The 20,204-nt window shown below is 42.8% G+C and overlaps 1 protein-coding gene across 4 annotated transcripts in view; it reads left to right on the top strand.

Annotated features, from left to right (window-relative positions):
• The window catches only part of TRABD2A (TraB domain containing 2A), a 78,327-nt gene that overhangs the window by 33,764 nt on the left and 24,359 nt on the right, over positions 1–20,204 (top strand). For 2 of the 4 annotated variants that reach the window (XM_063422889.1, XM_063422888.1), the window contains one exon: positions 17,926–18,072. The exons of the other annotated variants lie outside the window; for them this stretch is intronic. In XM_063422889.1, coding sequence (XP_063278959.1) covers positions 17,926–18,072 — 147 coding nt within the window. The remainder of the gene's footprint in view (positions 1–17,925; positions 18,073–20,204) is intronic. 4 annotated transcript variants of the gene reach the window in all.

Here is a 20,204-nt window from a genome sequence, read left to right on the forward strand (position 1 = left end):
ATAAAATTGAAATTAAAGAGCCAATTAAACGTCAGCAGTTGGCAGTTAGTAAAGTTCCTGATGGAGCTGTTTTGCAGATGGCTATTGAGCTCCTATGATGCAGATGATTTTATTATCACCAGATCTCATGATTGCAAGAAAATTATAACCACCACAATAAATAAGCTCCAAGTTGAATTATTGTGTCATGCAATGCACAGAAACATTTCAGTTCTTGTGGGTTTGCTCAGATTAACAAAATTACCTGGTAGCATATGCTTTTGTATAGTCTTTCTTTTTTTCAAAAATTAATCTTCTTCAAGATTTCCCAAAAATTAATTTTTTTCAAAAATTAATCTTTGGGAAGATTATCCTATTATTTTGATCACTGACTTTCTCTCTGCATACATTTATTTTCACTGCTCAAGATGGCTCTTAATTATTGTACGTACAATATTTGGTTTTTACCCAATTTCAGGTTTGTATTTGTTTTGGTTAATCCCAGCCAGCAAGCCAACAACCAAACTCCAGGCAGCGGCTTGCTTATTCTCACATGAATGGGATTGGGAGAGAATCGGAAGGGAAAGAGGCAGAAAACTCATAGGCTGAGATAAAGATAGTTTAAAAGGAAAAGCAAAAGCCACAGACACATTCGGCATTTCCCATGGGCAGGCAGGTGTTCCCCATCTCCAGGACAGCAGGACCCCCTCGCGCCTCACAGTGGGAAGACAAATGCCATCACTCCAAACGTCCCCACCTTCCTCCTTCTTCTCCCCAGCCTGAAATACTGAGCAGGATGTCACATTGTCTCGGATATCCCTGTGGTCAGTTTGGGTCACCTGCCCTGGCTGTGCCCCCTCCCATCCTTCCAGACATCCCCACCTTCCTCTCCAGTGTGGCAGTACAAAAAGAAGAAAAGGCCTTGGCTCTGTGTAAGCCCTGCTCAGAAATAACAAAAACATCTCTCTGTTAGCAACCCTGTGTGCAGCACAAACCCAAAAAACAGCCCCATAATTGACACTGTGAAGTAATTTAACTCTACCCCAGCCAAAACTATCACAGTGTTACAGGCAGCAGCTGAAACCATTTTTAATAGGGAGACACAAATGTGCAAAAAAGACTAGAGGCTGGAGCAACCTATTGGTCAATAGAACTCTTGGTTCCATTTCAGCAATCACTTTCAGGGCTGATAAGATCTGGTATTTCGGTATCACTTGAAACAGCAAAGTTCTGGGCTAAGTAGCCAAGAAGATGAGGAGTGTTTCAGCGAGATAACTAGGAAAATAAGGAAACAGATCTTTTAGAAAGCAAAAATCTCCAAGTATTATGTCAGTTCAAAATGGAGTTGGACCTCAGCAATTCAATTGATAGTACCATTGTAGGAAGTGACAGTTTGAGACACCTTGGTTGGTTTTGTCCATGAATTCTAGTATGGCTTATAAAAACAGAACTTGTTTCCTTTTTTTTTTTTTTTTTTTTTTTTTTTTTTTTTTTTTTTTTTTTTGTCTGAATACAGGTCATGTATACTATTATACTTGCTTTACTTTCTGAAATGAGGCAGTTTTTGAGCGTTCTTTCCTTAAGACTATAACTTGACAAGAATGCTTAACCACATGATGAGTTAGGCATCAAAGGCTGAAAAACTATCACACGTGTGTTGCAACTCAGCTCTCCTAACAATTTATCTGTCTAGAGTTGCTGTTTTCACACATGAAGAATCATATACTTTATAGCATAAGAGCATTTGGTTATGAGCTAAAAAGACTTGCTGAGTCTGAGAAATTATTTTTTTTTTTGTCTCAAGGTAGAAGTAAACCAATATGATGCATAGAAATGAAGTTAATGATTTCTTAAATGCAGTGCTGGAGACTGTACAGTGACCCAGGGAAATCCATTCCTCTTCTTTCCTTCCCACCTTAGCTTCACTTTGTACCCAACACACTTGCTGTTGCAAGCTGATCTCTTCTTCTTGTAGACCATAACTTGCTGATCTGTGTGTTTGTTAGCTGTCTTCTGTAGGCAGGATGAACTGTGGTGATGCCTGTCTCTTTCCTCAGGCTTCTCTTGTCCTGAAGTGATTCAGCCAGTAATGTCATCCTTTCCTGTAGCTTGTGTTTCTGAATCTCTCAACAGTCTTCCTTTTTTTCCTCTGGACTCTGAGTTTGTTTCTGTCTCAGCAGTGTATGAAACAGGATGCAAGAGACTGGCAGAGGCCTTCACAGGATTGGATAGGACAGCTCAATTACTTCCCAGTTGTTATCTATTACACTATTGGAAACTGCTTTGGCAAAAACATCATGTTGTTGACTCAGAAATTTTCTAAAGCCCTGCCACCCACAGATCCTATGATGGTATGGCGACCTTCCCAGTAATTCCTCATGTTTATTTTTGTATTGATCCTGATTTTTGCTTCCCACATTTTGATTTGATCCACCTGAGATTACCTTTAATTTTGCCGTAACTGTTGTGAAATACTGTGCTATCTCCAAGGAGGAAGTTCTGGTGACCTTTTTGACCCTGGAATTAAAAACAGCACTGAACAAAAAGGAAAAACAAAACAAAACCCCACCAAAATTTGTCATAATAAATCTTTATGTACTGAGACCCAGGAGTTCACAATCAATTTTGTTATTTTTAGTTCCTTAGCCTATTACAGAAAGGCACATTCAGTTTGCAGCGAGAGCCTCTGTCCTGGGAAGACCTCATAAATTAGCTTGCCTAAACATACTGCCTGTTTCTAAATCTAAAAAGTCTTTTGAATTCTGTGCCCTTTTGATTTATGTTTGGAAGCTCAAGAGATATGACAGGCTTGAAACCTCAAATGTGTCAGAAATGTTACAAATCAATTGTAACTGTGCATTTATTCCATTATGGTAACAAATCCCGTAAGCATTTGCTGGATATGAAGTAGTTACTAAATAATGTCAGAAGATATGAAGAATAAAACGAAATGTAGGAGAGTTATGGTGTTTCAGTTCATTCAGCTGTGCCCGTTTGTGCAGTGATCCTGAAAGCAGTGTGTTTTGCAGTGCTGCACAAGTCCCAAGCCATGTGTGGCTGCAGACTCCCAAGCCGTGTACAGCTGCACCCAGTAGCACGGGGTTGTATGTGAGCTCTAGCTAAAGTCCATGTTTGGTATGCATTGCTTAAAACGGGAAGCAGCAGATGTTTTGGGAGCTCTAGCAGTGTGTCTGAGATCATGATATTTCACATCTCCAGAGGAGGACTTTTGCAGCTGGAAGCTTTAGTGCCAGCAGTGAGCCCATGGTCCAAGTTTCTGGTAGTTCCTGGTTGTTTCAACAGGCCTGGTGCATCCATCTGGTCACTCAAGTGAAAAGGGAACCTGGTGGTGGCACTTGGGCTGTTTGTTAACTGTGGGGCTTTTTCCCCTCTCCAGAGTGTGTGCTTTCTGCAAGGCTTCTTTTGTGTGTTAGCCGTAGTGCTTGCCAACACTTCTGAAAGACACCCCATGCTTGGCTTTTAAAGAGAATGGGGCTGAGGATTAAGGCCCTCATGACAAAAGCAGAGATGTTTTCTTGTGTCAGCAGTTAAGAATTTAAAAGACTGTAAAAAAACTTTTTACAGAATGGGACTTTTTACAAAGGATAAAACTAGGATAAAAGTTTTGGAGGACTTTCTGGGTTTAGCCAGAACAGTTACCGATGCTTTGTTATTTACGTTCCCTTCCAGATGAGGGAAATTGACTGTACAGATTGGTGCTTATTTGGCACTTTCTTTCTTTGACTTGTTAAATTAGGAATTTGCTTCTAGGGTAGGTAAAGCCATGCAGTCTAATGAGTGAGGTAATAAAATGGAATGGACATAAGCGAGACATGTATTAAATATTCTTTCCGGTGGCCAGGTTTTTTGAGGACTGTCCCCCAGCAGGTCAGCCCTGGTGCAGAGTCCCTCGTTATGCACAAATATTCACTGCACCATTTTGCAGCAGGGCAGCAGTGGAGGTAGGAGTCGAAGATGGGAGAAGGACCTGAAAGAGCAGCTTTGGACTATCTGAGCATGGCAGAAAGGCTGAAGTAAGCAAGTATTTTTGTTTGAAAACTGCTGTTATGGACCATCAGGAAAAGAATAGAATTGATACTGGTTTAGTCAGAAACTTACTAATGGGAGGATGAGAGGATGCCTGGTAAAACTAACCATTTTAAATCCAGCAGAAGCAGGCTTATGCAGCCAGGGTTTCTAAAGGAACTAGCACAGCATACTACAAATTGCTAGGCAGCCTGTTTGAACTTCGATGGAAAACAAGTGAGAGCCAAGGAAACTGAACTAGGCAAAAGCAGTAACAGTCTTTAACAAGATACAAGCCATGTCCCTGGAAATTGTTAAGCAGAAAGTTGAATTAAACTATTTCCAAATGTTACTGAAGTCAAACATGTCAGCACTTATATCAAAACCAGTTTTTCAGCTATTTTGAATTGAAATTGAATTAGGCCTTTCTGCTGGTAGAGAATTGCAGATCATTCTGTGCAGTGCTGTTGCAACAATTCCATCAGCACAGAAAAAAATTATTATAGGCTTAAAGTATGAATTAATTTTATTTCACAATTGCTTGGGTTTGATTTTTGGTGATGGTTTTCAAAATGTGCAGTCATTTCATGTACAATTACCTCGTGTCACTGGATGATTCCTCTGTCTGACCAAAATTTAAATCAACACTGTGCTGCACCAAATATATCTTTGACACAATGTACTGAGGATTGGTCCAGTAGCTTTTGAGTTTCATGAACTCATGAACTTCAAAATTGAAGGTTGTACTGACAAAATTTTGAGGCCCTCTGGGGCACAGGTATGTGATTGCTGAGTAAACTGAAAACATGGGCCTGGATTAATTGAACCGTAAGTAAAATTGTCTCTGACATTCTATCTTGGATGAAAAATGAATGTGTTAATATATTTTCTAAGGGCCTCTGCAGAGAGATGATAATTCCCAGCAGAGGCTGTGTATCTGTAGCAGACAGGCTGGGAACATATTGACATTTATGTGACTGTCCTTGCAAAAAGAAGACTTGAGAGAAATGCCACGTTCCGTTGCTGGAATGGCATGTTGCCCTAGCCAAGGATAGAGAATGAAGTAGTTACTTGCCAAGATGTACAGCTTTCAAGTTCCGTTTTATTTGATTTGAACAGTTCAGGAACGTGCATGCAGTTGGACACACTAACTGAGAGCCTGCTGGATGACTCAGGTTTGCGCCTTTTGAGCAGTGCTGCTGCTGCTTTTGTGTTTGTGGGCTTGCACTGTTGTGGTGTGAACAAGACAAGCAGGAATGCTCTCAGGTAGCAGTTCTGTCCACTTCATCTGAAAAGTCTTCTGGAAGGAATTGTACAAGGGAGTTGCAGTAGAGGCTGCAGAGGATTGGGGTTCTGGGTTTGGTACTAAGCTTTGATGCTGACCAGAGGACATACCAAGGGAGTGAATTGTTTCCCCATGATCTCACTCTCACTGTTTATGGCTGGTTGTGCAAGCACTTCCTTCCACAGTGCTTCTTGTCACCAGGCAGGGAATTAGTACTGCCCTGTCAGGAGAATCTGATACATCACATTGCAACTTGAATTTCATACTGAAATATTGGCACCTTTTGCGTCCGGGAGGTATGGAGAACCTCACAAAAAGCAAATGTGACAGCACGTAGCATGTCACCATCAGGAATAGACCCTACCCTTCTTCCCACCTTTGGAGCAGCAGAAAACTGGGTGCAATGGATTGAGTGAGCTCTGATAGGATTTGTCAGGTCTCCAGCCCACTAGCGGCACTTTCATCGACTCAGTGGCTTATTTGGATAGTCACACAGTCAAAGTGGATGCCAGCAGGTCACAAGCAAGCAGAAGGGGAAGACTAAGCCTGGAAGAGGGGGCTTGGAATGGAAAAAGAAGAGAATTTATGTAGAGCTCTGCAGCAAGAAGGCTTCAGCCAATGCATCATGACCAGCTCAATGTGTTCATATAGTGTGAAATCCTATTTTTGAGTGCAAGAAGGCGAGTAGAGCAATGACATGAGACCCTAGCAAGTGTTATACGTAATGCTCAGCACTGTTCAGCTGGAAGTATGTAGCTGGTTAGGGCTGAATTTTTGGAATGTGGTGTGCATGCACATGACAAAAGGTTTTATAGTCCTCTATACTTGAAAGTCACGTATGCACTCACTGTAGTTTGGGCTCACAAAGGTCACAGTGGGGCTGATGTGCAAAGTATCCACTGGCTTCTGAAATCTCTTCAAAAACTTGAATTTCCTTTTTACATTAATTCCAAACCTCTCAGCAGGTTCTGCAAGTGTGACCATGTTTTGGAGGTTTTTTGGGATTTATATGAGAGTTTCAAATTCAGTTCTGAGACATGGTGATTTCTTTCCATGTTGGATCTGTCACAAACAGATGTTATTCTATATAAGGTTCCCTAACAAGATGTTTGATGTGAATTTACTGTTCAGCACCAAGTGCATTGAACAACACAATAAATATGACATGTTCTGAACAGGGAATCTCTGTTGTCCTGTTAGGTTTCTGTTTAGTTCTATTAAATCTTGAATGATGCAGAGCTTGAAAAACTGGCATGACTGGGAGAACCACAAGTCTGGTTTTGGTTGAGGAGTGGTTTTGGATGAGTGTTCTTAGGGCAGTGTTTAGGAAGATTCCTATACTAGCAGACCTTTTGTGGGCTTTTCCTCCCAGATGAAATACTGCTGTGTCTGAAAAAATTAGGCAAGAAGTAATACTGACATTTCTCTGTTGTCAGTGAGTCTCTGCCATGCTCATGTGTAAGGAGGCAAAAAAACTCCCAAGTGTGGGCTTGAGTTGAAAGCAAGCTAATGTATCTGAGAAAAGAGTAGCTGCTAGAAAGGGAGGAGACATTTGGAGTTGGGGTTGCTTCGGAGGGCAAACAAGCACGACTTTGGAAACACACTCCTGACAGAATGCAGGGTAGGAACACTGCAGCATTAGGGTGCACTGGGTGTTGTGGCACACTGGTGTGTGTAATGCTGGAGAAGGGCTGGATGGGGCTACCTGTGAGCCCTGACACAACCTACTCCATAGGGGCCCTCACTGCTAATGCCTCTGGTGGAAGATTCCCTGCCTGGGAATGTCACCTTTTGCTGGCTCTCAGACACCACATTTCCTATTCTTAGGAGGCAACTTTGTGTCAGAAAACTGTTGTTAGTTAGAAAGTTTATAGATGAGTCAGAACTACCAAGAGTGCGGCATTTTTCCTAAGATGATCAAATGAAGAATTTCTCATGTTTATGAGAGTTTCTTTCTTCCGTGTCATGGATTTTGACACAAGTTTTTCAATTCCAGCTTTATTTTCTTTGCATATGAGTTTGGAAGGAGTGTTTTAATCCTTTCATGCATATGATTTTTTAAAAAAACCCTGCAGAAGCTGTATATTGTGGGATATGTAGAATATTGCAAGGGCTGAATATATGCTTTATGTTACTTATTATGTGTCACAATCCAGAGTGAAGTAATCTCTGAAATATTTTCCCTTTAATCTAGTGTCACAACACTGCATAGACACAAGGCTTGTGGACCTGCATCTCAGGTTTTAACTGAAGAGACAGAAGCAGAAGGAGCTCCAGTAGGTGTTGCCTGACACTGAGAAAGTGCACACTACTAACAGTGTAATGATGCAGGAGGGAGGCCATAATTCAGCAGATCTTTGGGATGGGATAACAGTAGTGAAATTTAACCCAGGACTTTGTATATGTTGTGTTCTCATTCAAATGTAAGTTTTAAGAGCAAGCTTTTTGTAGTTGAAGTCTCATGCCTATGCTGTACAGAACTTCTTGAGGGTTTTTCATTCAAAAATGGAATTGAGTCACTTGGGAGTTGAGTCCCATTAGTCTGCAAGTACAGCATGTCAGAATTTACCTGGCTTGGTCAGGGTGACTATTTCAGCCACTTGAATTATTTTGCCCTGAATACCTATTGTTTTGTTTTTGTCACAGTTTTAGCAACTACTCACTAAGCAACTGCTGTTGTACAATAATTTTTGTTATTTTCAAAATTGGGTTTGGAGAAAGATGATTTACATCCCATTATAACTTTACAATCTTTTGCACCAGAGCTTTTTGCTTTGTTGGTGAATGCTACAGACCAGATGTCAATATACTCTTTCATTTTTCCATACAGAGAGTTGCTGATTGAGTTGCACTTTGGCTTTTTCACATAATTTCTGAAAAGCATTGCCCTGCCTAGCCCAGGAAAACTACCCAGTAATTCACTTTGAGGCCAAAGTGTAACGTGCCCGTAAGATAAATCCTGACATCCTTTGTTCTTGTTTCTGTTCACTTCATCACACCCTAGAGCCTGCCTGCTTATCTTGGACCATTTTAATCTTGACAGTCAGACTTGCATAATCACAGTGACTTTGCAAAAATTCTGAGCTCTTGGTAGATAGCTCTGCTTTTCTCAGGAATCTTTGAGCAAATGTTTATCCAGGACACTTACATTGACAGTAAGTGTGTGTGACCATGTGCTGGAACTGCTGTGGGGAAAGTGACCTGCCATGGCCTTTAAAGAAATGACTTGACTATCTAGGGCTCTAAAGTGCTAAAGAAAACAGGTGGGGGTAGCTGTTGGAACAGTTGTCTGCCTTGTTCACAGAGATGATGAAGAAATTTCTGTTCAGTTGGTGTAAAAGGTTTGAGTTCAGAGATTCTCACAGCTTTTTTGCCCCATAAAATCTCCCAATACGTTTTTTTTTGTCCGTTCCAAGTGGTAGTGATGGAGTAGACCTTTAATAAAGTTTCTGCTATCCAATTTGAGCTAGCATCCTTCTGCCTTCATATCTTGACTGCAGTTATATTTTGATGATATAACATTTTTAAATGTAAGCAGCAGGGGAATTTGAATAATAAAGGCATGTAGTACAGTGGACAAGTCTCAGGGCTAGACGAGGAAAATAAGCATCTTTTCTTCTGGGTTTGGATGCATTGAAATGGCTCAGAAATCTAAAGGTTAAAATGTTCCGTATTTTGCCATCGAAGGTTTACCTGATAGGAGATGTCTTGCAAATCAGTTGAATTTAGACAGCTACTTAAAATTCCTGAGAGGTCCTTGTTGGCATGCAACAGTCCTTTTCAAGAACAAAACAAAGAGAAAAACATAACAAAACCACCCAGATACTTTCTAACCTTTTGCTCACTAGTGCCAAACACTCAGCAGAGTCCTGATTGCGTTGGCAGCAGATGGATTTTCCTGGGTCTGAAAATCAAAATATTTGAGATTTTTTTTCGCAAAGACAGCTTAGTGTATTGGCTGAATTGGGACAACTGATCATGTCCTAATGTGGACAGCCAGGGAGGTGAGTGGAGGTGCCATCTGGCAGTGGATCCAGGTGACTCATTCCAAGAATATCATCTCAGGAGGTTCTTACTGCACAGCTGGTGGCTTGTAAATTCCCATCCAGCCTTGGGACATGCTATTTTTTCTGTGTGGATGAGCTCACATGTACTACAAAGAACATAGATTAAGGCCTGTGTCTCACTATTGGAAAATTTTGTCAGCTATTCCTCTTGGAAAGATTTTGCATTGAGAACTTCCAGCTTTTGATCTTCTTGAAACCATCTAGGGACCATTCCAGCAGTTCTTGTTTGAAGTTTTTTGCTGCAAGTTTAACAATGCATAACAACATAGAAATATAATGTGAATTCTCCCGTTCACCCCTGTACCTGTAGAAAGGTCACCTGGTGCTCTGCTGTGCTCCTTTGGGAAGACAGAACTTTCTTTTAAAGATGCTTCTAGTTGGCTACAACATAAACACTGGTTCAAAATTGTTGTTCTGTTTAGAACAGCAGCTAAAGTCCTGGCCTGATTGTTCTATTGAGTGGAAAAATGTTTTGTCAGTGCTGAATGTTTTATACGGAACATGCTTTTCTAGCTGGGAGGACTTCAAGAAAATCCAAAGATCTTGTTGTGTGGTTAGCAGAAGACATATGATAACTATCTGGGCCTGTTCATGGCGTTGCAAGGTTAGGCTGTTTACTCTACTAACCTTATAGTCTTGATTTGTTCACACTTACAGGAATCCTGCAAGTAATGTACATCAGTTTTGCAGAAACAGGGGGAAGCATTCCAGCCAATTAAAAATACATGTTCTGAATTATTCCATTCCACCAGAGAAAAGGTGTACAAGCGCTGGTGAGAATATGTTCAGTATTCTAAATTTCTAAGGCATGTTACTTCTGGAAGCAATCTTCCAAACTTCCTAAGCTACACATGGCCAGTAGTAGAGAGGACAAATAAAAAAAATAATGAAGGCAAGTAGGGACTTGTAAGAATTTTTCTTTCGTCTAGTAGCACTCCAAAGGCCATCTATGAGCACTGAATGAAAAAACATGGCCAATAAATCCCAGGGTATTACTGCCAAGTTTGTTTAGTTTCTGTAATTGTGGGTCAGGAAGACAAAAAGTGCCTCTAAATGTTTGAGATGAAGCTGTGAAAGACAGACAGTCTTCAGCAGTTTTACTAGCTGACTCCTTACAGTCACAAATGCAGTGAGGTGTCATCATTTCTACATTTTTTTGTGTGACTTCCACAGTTGGAAAGCCAAACTGTTTCCTTTCTAAGTGAATTTTCCTGTGTAAAGTGTGAAAAAGTAAGCCTGTTTTATTAACCTCACTATTTTAGTTTTGTTTCAACTACATTTAAGACTATCCAGAGGAAAGGGCGGGGGAGAAAGTGGATCAAAGCAGCTATTTCAGTGGAAGACTATCTAAAATAAACAGACAAACAAACAAATGCTAACTAAAACATCAGTTGCAGATGCTGAATTTTAAAAATATAGCTAGTCTCAGCCCAGGAAACCCTAGTTTCAGTTTTTTTGCTTTTCAGCTTGGTTTTTCTTTAATGCAATCTTGAGATGGTTCTGTTAAGTGTCTTGTGAAGTAAGTATTGAGCAAAAAAGAGAAATGATTGCTACTAGTGTATTGGTTAGACAGTTCTGTAAATTGGAAAGTGAATATATTCTAAGAGAAATCAGGATTAAATTAGTATTTCCTTTTGGTCATTGTTCCAAATGATTTTGAAGCTGGACACTGGTAACTGAAAAAATGCTGAGTAGGAGATAGGTAGGAATTCTAAATGTAGTAGATTGAAAATAGAGGGAGATTTTTTTTGCCTTCAACTTTGCTTCAGGACTGTAGAAACCTGAAATTATACAAAGGGCTTGTCCCTAGTTCTGTTTCTTAAAGTAAAAACATTTCTGGTGAAGATTTGATATGTGAAGGTTTTGGAAACAAACTTCGCCAACATTTACAAAGTCTTTAACAAAGATGGAATTAAAAAAAAAAAAGTTTATTCCTTATCTAGCAATGTACAAATATGGATCACCAGCTCAAGGATTTTCTATACGAGAATGTGTTTTGTGAAGTCTTAGGACATTCCTGCAGGACAGGGAGGAATCCCAACAAGCTCAGATGGAGAGTTCTCAGGACAAGCGCAGCCCCAGGTTCACAACCACATAATTACCCTATAGAAAGATGGGAGCAAGTTCCAGAAAGGTCTTGGAGGTGTCCAGACGTGAATTACAAGCCATCCTGAGAAATGAGAACAACCTCTACCACTGCTGGTCTTACTCTACATTCAGCACATAATGGGGTGTTTATTTCTGCTGCAGTCAGTCAAAATGTAAAAATTACATTTTATGCTGTAAATCAATGTAAATTACTCAGACAAAAGGCTATGTTTTAGTGCAGTCAATTACAAGTAAATGTAATACTTTTGTGTACTGTAAGTACACTTCTTCCAGCAGTGCTGTAAGTACTGTTCCTTTGATTCAACATTATCAACCAGCCTTCTGCAATAAGAAGAGAATGAAAAATTCATTAATTGCTTCTAAAACCTTGTTTTTATAGCTCCTAGTTGAAAAAGGGTTGGTTTGTGCATTCCCATTTAAGTTCCAGATAACAACTGAAAACTTTCAGTGTCTTCTGTTTGGTCCTGGTAAAACACACTGCAAGAATTTGGCATAAGTGTTAGTGTGAGTTGTCAGCAGAAACAGATCAAATCCCTCACTGCCTTTACCTGGGTCAGCATAATTTTGTCTGACTTGAGGCAAGCTGCATGTCCTCTAAGTGACTTGGATGATCCTGCTAGGGAGCAAAAGTGCTCCCTCTACTTGCAGTGCTGGCTTTGAGGGAAAAACCCCAAAATATAAATAACACAAAGCCCAGGGGAAATGTGTAACTCATTAGTAACCTACAGTAGTTTCCATTTCCTTTTGTTTCATTGACTTCTACTGTTTTGTCTCTTGTCTGCTGGGTGGGTCCCTCATATAACTTGTCTCTGTCAGTGGCTTCAATCCAATCTTTCTCACAGAAGTGGTCCAAGTTTGAGAATTTGCCTCATTTTTTTCTCTTTTTTCACTAAAGCAACAGCTCTGAAAGTGACTTAGACTGCCCTGAAGGCTGCAGATGGTGGGTTAAACCTCCTTTTGCCATTTTTGGCCCAGGCCAAAATCAGACTTCTCCTGCCTGTGTGTGCAGGAGCATCTCAGGGTAGGTGGGTTCAGGCTTCCAGGCTCTGGCATTGCCAGTCCCAGCTTTCTGTTGAAGGCTCAACAGACTTCTAAGGAGCTGCATCACACTGGAGCAAGAAATCCTGCTTTCTTCTCAACACTTGGCCTCCTGGATCATTACCATGACAAAGGAGGATTATTGACTTTGATAGTCATGATGCTTTTGATTTAAGGCCTGCTTTGATTTGGGGCAATAGTGTTCATTGGCCCAGAGAAGCAATGGTCTCCTCCAGGTGAAGAGCAAGGAGAGAAACATGCTTTTGAGAAGGAGGAGAAAAAGAGAAAGAATTGGCTGAAGAAGCTGAATGGAAGCTGTAATGGATGCAGTTAGTCTCTGGGAAGGACCCAAAAGCAGCCTATGATTCCTTAAGACAATTAAAAGCAAATTGTCCGGCTGAGCGATCCCGGAGCAAGGAAGATGCTCCCCAGACTATAATTCAAGGGGCTGAATGGCCCTCAAAAACTGAGAGCAGAAAGAAAAAAACCCCGAAGATGAGGCAAATGATGGAACAGATGTGAGCGCTTTTGTTGGGAGGACTTGGAGGCTAGCAGGATGGCGATAGGCTAATTTGAGGCGAATAATGCCAGATTCCTTTCATATGCAGAATAGCGCTTTGATCCAATGTGGATGAAAGTACTGAAAAGTGGAGAGGATGGCAGGGGGTCTTTTGTCTTTGACAAAAAAGGCATCTGCCAGGCTCTAACTCCCTTTTCCCCATCCCCTTAGCCTAGCAGGCCGCTCCAACAATGCTAGCAAAAGGGACAAGTGTCTCCTGACAGCTGAAGAAATCTCCGGGAGGAGAATGAGGTTTGCAGCAATATGTATCCTAGAGAGCTTAATCGATTTTTTCCACAGTACAAAAAGGGAGAGGGTTGGGGGAAAACAGAGATCACAGTGAAAATGGGAGGTGAAAGATAAAAAATCCCTTTCTAATAAACTTGTTACTTTTGTTCTCCGAATACATCTTTTCAGAAGATGCTTTGATGCTAGTATGAATACACTTAATGGAGCAGAGTAGGATAGAATTGCTGGAAGGGGTGTGTGAAATAAGGAAGAATAGTTTTGCAAGGAGGATGAATGTAGAGTGATTTTTGTGGATTCCAATAGGAAAGATCTTGGAAACAGAAAATAGTGTAATGCAAGCAATACCTGCAGGACAGATGCACACTTTCTGTACCACCTGCTAGAGGAGCTCAGATCTACCCAAATTCTTGGGTTTGATTTCTAAGCAAAATTGAAAATTTCTTTTTAACCTTTCCATATTTGCTGTTTTCTTAGCTGCTTGGAATTATTAGGAGTGAAAGGACTGCAGGATCGAATGGGGATTTCGGAAGGTAAACAATATTTGTGTCTAGCAAATACAGCAGTTTCAGACCAGCTGCTGATCTGCTCCCTGCTTCTCATGCACTGTTGACTTTCTTCAGCTTTTCACATCTGGCAAACAAAACTGAGATCCAATTTGCGGAATTTGATGGCTGTGGTCTTCTTTAAGCATCACTTTGCACCTAGTCTGATGTTTTCTTTGAGAAGTAATGACAGATAATGAGTTATCAACTTCTGAGCAAGACCCATCTCAGTAAATTAAATCCTTTAAGAACAGCAGGTTCAGGAATCTTCCCTTTTCTTGAGACCCTGACAATGTTTATCCTTTACTATTTACTGAAGATAACCTTCTCACCAGGGCAGAGCTTTAAGCAACATCTGATATCGCAAAAACTTCCTGCCCCTTTATCCCCACATTCCCTTCTCTTTCTACTGAGGAGTTTAAATTCCCCCAAGAAGGTAGGAGTGATAGAGGAACTGAGAGGAACTATCCCATTGCTTTGAGAGGCTGTACACTCAGGCTGATGGCAAATTGTAATCCTGTGTAATTCTTCAGTAGGTGTGCCATCATCCCTCCTGCAGTAGATGCCAGTGTGCTCTCCAGACCAGCTGATGTGGAGAGTGGCTTTGACAATAGAATTTCCTGTACTCCACCTGTGCAAAGTCTGGTGCATGAATTACTGTAACTCATTAGGGAGGGCTAATTTTCAAGGACATTGATGGTCTCTTGATTTCTACCTCTTTGTTGTATCTCGACTTTCCCTGCTTCTGGTGCAGAAGACTTGAGCTGCTGCTGCCGTCCTCAAAGGAGCGGAGACCACCTCTGTCCCTCACAGCACCAAGGTGGAGGCCCACTCTCTAGATGGGGGACTTCAGGTGGTTCTTGAGTGAATTCTCCCTCATCTCCTCTGTGCAGTGATAGGATGCAGGTCTGAGTGGGGAAGGATGTTTCTTGTGGGGAAGTCCGAGCTGTCAGGGAACAGTCTGTAGTCCTCCATGACAAAGAAAACCAGCCAGTGCATTGCTACACAAACCACCAACATGGCCATGGAGTCCAAGGCAGGCTGCTGGATGCTCTGTCCCCAGGCAGTTGTGGTTAGGATGGGATGTAGGAGTCTTGAGCAGTGAGCTGGGACACTTAGTTGTTCAAGATGAAACATGAATAGCCTCATTGTAAAGTGTCTTTTGTGCTTTCCCATTTGGGCATGCAAGCCCTTCAGCTGCTGCCATCCTCAAATTTCTTCCTATGTCCAGAATCAACTCTCACACCTCCAGCCAGGAAGGTGTACTCTTAGCAAGGGCCACAGAGCTGCCAAAGCTGGGGCAGCTTTTTGTCATACCAGCAGTAAGATTAGAGATACGGAGGAAACGGGGGAGAGTTGTTCTATTCCTGTGAAATCTGTGCAGTGATCCTCTATCACTACTGTCATTGAAATTTATGCTGTGCTTTTGGGGCAGATTTGTGTAGCTCTTTGCAGTTTACTGTGTACTCACAGGAAGGAGTGTGTGGCTTGGCCTGGCTGCTGCACTCCAGTCCCAATCTGTTTGAAGGCAAGTCTCAATGTATTTCACCTGAAGCACCTTGCAAGGGGAGGGAAGAAGTCTGTATGGACCTGAGGGTAGCATGCAGAGCAAGTGACAGCAGGAGTACAGGCTGCAGGGGTACAGCAGAGAGAGGAAGATTGTCTTTTTTCTCACGTCTCACCCAGCAGGCTGGTGTTTTCTCCCCAGAAGCCAGTTACCCTCTGCTGGTTTGTGCTTGGATGAAAATCAAACAGTAAAGATTGCAAAGCCTCTTTGATGTGCTTAGTCTACATTGAGGCAGAGCTACCTGACCAGCTCAGGAGGCTGTTACTCTTCCTGACTGCTGTCTGAACAGGGACTGTCTGGTCATTGTTTCAAAGTCTGGAAAAGGACATACTGCTTTAATGATAAATAATCAAGCAGATGGTGTCCAATAGCTTAAAAATAGGCCATTCCCATGGAAGTGCTTTCAGCTGGGCTGGCTGATTGTACATACATTTTCCTGGCATGACCTAGCAGTCATGGCTGTAGAAATCCCATATTTCCAGCATGGATTTGGCTTGTCTCTCGGTGAATGTTGTCTGGTCATTAGCATCCACTAGGAGTTCTCTGAAGTCAAACAAATGGAAAATGATGACTTTGGAGTGTGATAAACCCCAGCCCGCATGCAAACCTTTGTTGAGACATAAAGTGGTTTCAATTTGTTTTTTTCTATTTAATGTAAAATCTAACAGAGGTCCTTTGCAAGATAGCCACTGCTTAGTTTGATGTAACTTGCCTGAGTGTCTGCATGGAGTTACCATTTTAGTTGAGTGCAGTTTGTACCAACAAAGTGAATTTACAAACATGAGATGTGAGTGAATGTTGCTATTCACCCTCCCAGAATTAAAGCTATGTTATGTGCTTTTGTGCTGGGTTACATACCCAGTGATTTGGATCCAAAGAGGTAAGTCTAGGTGTAGTGGGGACAGCATGATTTCAAGTCTGGTGGAATGTGTACCTTTCTGTAGAAGACAGATGGTTGTGCTGGGGGAGGGAAGTTGCACCTGTTTCCACATCTGCTCAGTAATCCCAAAATTTGGTTCACATAGTCTCAGCACATTGAGTATGCTTACTCATGTGTGAGTTTCATAGTACTGGCAAATACTTTCAGGTCCAGGGTGCCTTTGATGGTGTTTGAGGCAAATGTCCAGGAGGAGTTAATTACACAGAGAGTAACCAGAGCTTAGAAAATAACACTCACATGAATAATTTTTGAAAAAATTAAAAGCAGTATATCTAAGCTTACTTCCTTTGAAAACAAAATAATAAACCAGTAGGTAGTTGGAAAGCTTGTTACAGTTGTCCAGTTTTAGTGTGAAAACCACAAGTGGTAGCATGAGTACAAGCATGAGGAGATGTGCTCAGAAGGGATGGTAGTGTTTTACTTGCCAGGTGCTGACAGAGGACTGCTGCTTGCCCAGGGGACTACACAGATCCATGCCTCATCAGAGGTGCCCACAGGCATCCCATGTTCAGCCTGGGGAGTTTCTACCCCAGGTCTTTCCTTGGCTTCCTGCATTTCTGGGGGTTAGTGGCCGCTGTCTGCAGTGGCTGGAGCAGCTAACCGGAGGTGCAGAGATGCTGCGTCTGTTTGGCTTCAGAGACAAGTGTTGGTCCAAAGTGCTCTCTTGTCCCTTTCCAGCGGCTGCCATCCTCATGGGCTGTGCATTGCCCGAGGCAGGGCACAGTTCCATCAATCAAAGCCAGTGTCTGGGTCAGGCCCTGAGGCCACTGCCTTGGGAGAGCCCTGCTGTGCTGGAGGTGGGGAGGCAGCCACATCTGGAGGCTGGTCTTCTCTGATCTTCTCTCTTTATGGGCAACAGAAGGGTCCCTGTGGGTAGGAGCTGTGGCAGCCAGATAGTTTTCCTTGAGGCAAAGGGAAAGGCTGAGGAGGAAGAAATGCTGGCAGCACCCTGCCTGCAGAGGCAATCAGCTGTGAGAGTCAAAGTGCTGAGCAGCTGCAGGGAGAGCAGCTTCCCACATGCCCCAGCAGCCACCACTCTTCCCTGGCCTGCTCCAGAGAGCCTTTCCTACTCGAAATAGATGCACTGTCTGAGAGGAGACACAAAGCAGGAAACAACAGCCTGTAACCATTCTTGCAGATGAGGAAGGAAAGGCAAACAAGGAGAAGCCATGCCTAATTTAGGTAGGTGGCTGAGGAGCTACGGGATATGAGCCTGTCACCTTTCAGGCCCTGGGGCTCTGTGGTGGTCAGGCAAACTAACTAAGGGAGCAAGATTGCCCCTGCTTCAGCCTGCCCCTTGGTGTCACCTATGTTAATCAAGTCACAGGCAAAACCCCATTCAGTTAAATGTGGTGAGTCCATTCCCTCTGAGCAGCCAGGATCCAAGGTGTGAGTACCTGTGGAGCTGTAGGAGGCATGGTTTGGTGATGTCTAGACTGGCAGGCTCAGAGCAGGAGCAGCTTCAGAGAGCTATCAGCAGGTGGCTGTGTGTCTGGGACCTCATGGGATGAAAAGAGAACTTACCAGGAACTCTGTCTTTTCCTCCCTTCTCCCCCTCCCTCAGGTGGTCTTTGCTTTGAATCAGACTCTCTTGCAGCAGGAGAGCCTCCGAGCAGGCAGTTTCCAGATCCCCTATACGACAGAAGACCTTATCAAGCATTACAGCTGTGGGGACCTCAGCTCCATCATCTTCAACCATGACACTTCTCAAGTGAGTCTTGCCACTGCAGCCCTTGCACTACACACATCTCCCTATAGTGCTAACCCCTGCAACATGTATGCTCCTCTCTCCTGAGGCAGGCCCTTTCTGGGTGAGGGCCAGGGGCGTGTTGCTGGCTCCCTGGCACATCTGCTTTCTTCAGCCTTCTATTCCAGAAGGCAGCACCACTTCAACCCCTCTCTTGCACACAAGCAGCAAGGGCGCACCTGGCTTTCCCCTTTGGATGAGTGCCGTGTTCTCTTGAGCATCAAAGCTCTGTGAGTTAATCATTTACTTTCTTAGGGATCCTGTGGAATTAAGCTAGCTTAGGTATGAGCAAATTTAACACCAACAGAGAGCAACAGCAGTCTCTCCTGTGTGAATAGGAACAGAGAAATGCACTCGTGACTTGGACGCTTGTGTAAGGCTGGGCAAGTTACATGAGATTTTTAATGTCCCTATCAGTATGATTGTATGCTGTGGACAAGACCCAGAGAACAGAAAAGTTAGATTTAGACTGAATGTGAAGGAAAAGAGACCTTCTGAGACCTCACAGACTTTGGTTTATGGAGATGGTTTCCTAAGCAACACAGTGGAATGCAACACTGATCTTTAAACCATGAGAAAATGCCCAGCAGGGACCAATTTGGCCCATTTGGGCTGTTAGATTAACTAACCTCAGGCCGAGACGTCAGGCCTCTCTGTTCTTCTCTGTGAGGTATTGCTGGCAATTTGTGCACATCAGTGAAAACACGGGCTCTGTCCTTGGAGTGCTGCAAAGGCAGGTGTTGATACCTGAGCTTTTTGTGCTGAATAACCATTTTGTTTGGCCTTTTGGTACATGCAGTGCAGTGCTGCGGAGCTGCAGAGTCAACCCTTGCTCCTCTGGTGCCGAGCTTTGCGCGTGTGCTGCCGCCCTCCTGTCCCACGCACTCACCCTCCTGCAGCTGCAGGCGTCCTGGTCATTAATACCACCTAGCTTTTACACCATGCGTCCCATGCACAGGTTTCTAAGGATTTCTCAGAGGAAACCAGCATTTTAAGAGGATGCACATGCTGAATCACTATCCTGTGGAGGTATTACAGACTGTGGACACTGCCCCTAGGTCCTTGGGGAGAGCAGCTCTTTCTGAGACATGCATGTTGCCAAGGGAACAACTGTCCTCTATTTAATGTGAGGGCTCCACCTCAGGGCACTCTCCTTGGCAGCAGAGCTGGATACGGATAGTTTGCAACACTGTCAGTTTATGTTTTAAGCAGAACTTCTCAGTAAGTTGCATTTGACTCTGTGCTTGCCCAGTGGATGACTACCTGGAGGCTAACTACCCTTTGGAAATATTCTGTAATAGTCTTTGAGTGGCTCCAAATTCTCTTCATCTGCTGCAGCCTTGCAAGGGAAAGCGCCTGGCTTATTAGTGGCTCTACTCTCCAGAAATCACCACTTGCAGGCCCTTTAGTTAACCATCCCCATAACTGAGTGCCTAAAGCTACTTGTCAAGAAGCCAGGATTGCTGCAACAATTGCAGACCCACATTTTGTCTTCTCTGGCAAGAGGTCAGTGTAGTGTGCAGCCACAGCTGTCCTTGGGGGCCCCAGGGGAGGAAGCCAGCATTTTAAAAGATACAGTCAGGACAGGGCAACTGGAGGTGGTAACATGTTCTTTCCTGACAAAATCTGGCCCTTTTAAAGTTTAGGAATTTTTTTTTAAGTACTTCAAATTGCACAGTTGTTCTTTGGCAGCCTGAGGGCTCCAATACCAGTCAAATTCTCTTAGAAGAGCGTAATTATCATTATAGTTATGTCATACCTGTGACAGTTTAAGAAAGAGGTATGTAGCTAAAGGCAGGAGAAAATACTTTCTTCAACTGAGCAGTCGGGATTTAGGATCTTCAATGTTGCAAAATGATAGTATTTGTTGGCTTTGAATCAAAAGACGTCCATCTGGCTAGGTTATGGAATGATAAATTGAGAGAAATTAAACACCATGCATCATTGGAAGTTTGCTGCAAATTGTTTTAGCTTGCTTTGGCTTTTGCGTTACTGGCTATGCCTTGAGAGATGAGGCAGATTTGCTGTACTCTGTGTGGAGCAAAAATGCCTGTGCATGATGGCTGGCTGTGAAATAAATTACCCTTTTATGAAGA

This window comes from Prinia subflava, chromosome Z, assembly GCF_021018805.1.
Source record: "Prinia subflava isolate CZ2003 ecotype Zambia chromosome Z, Cam_Psub_1.2, whole genome shotgun sequence".
Taxonomy (NCBI): Eukaryota; Metazoa; Chordata; class Aves; order Passeriformes; family Cisticolidae; genus Prinia; species Prinia subflava.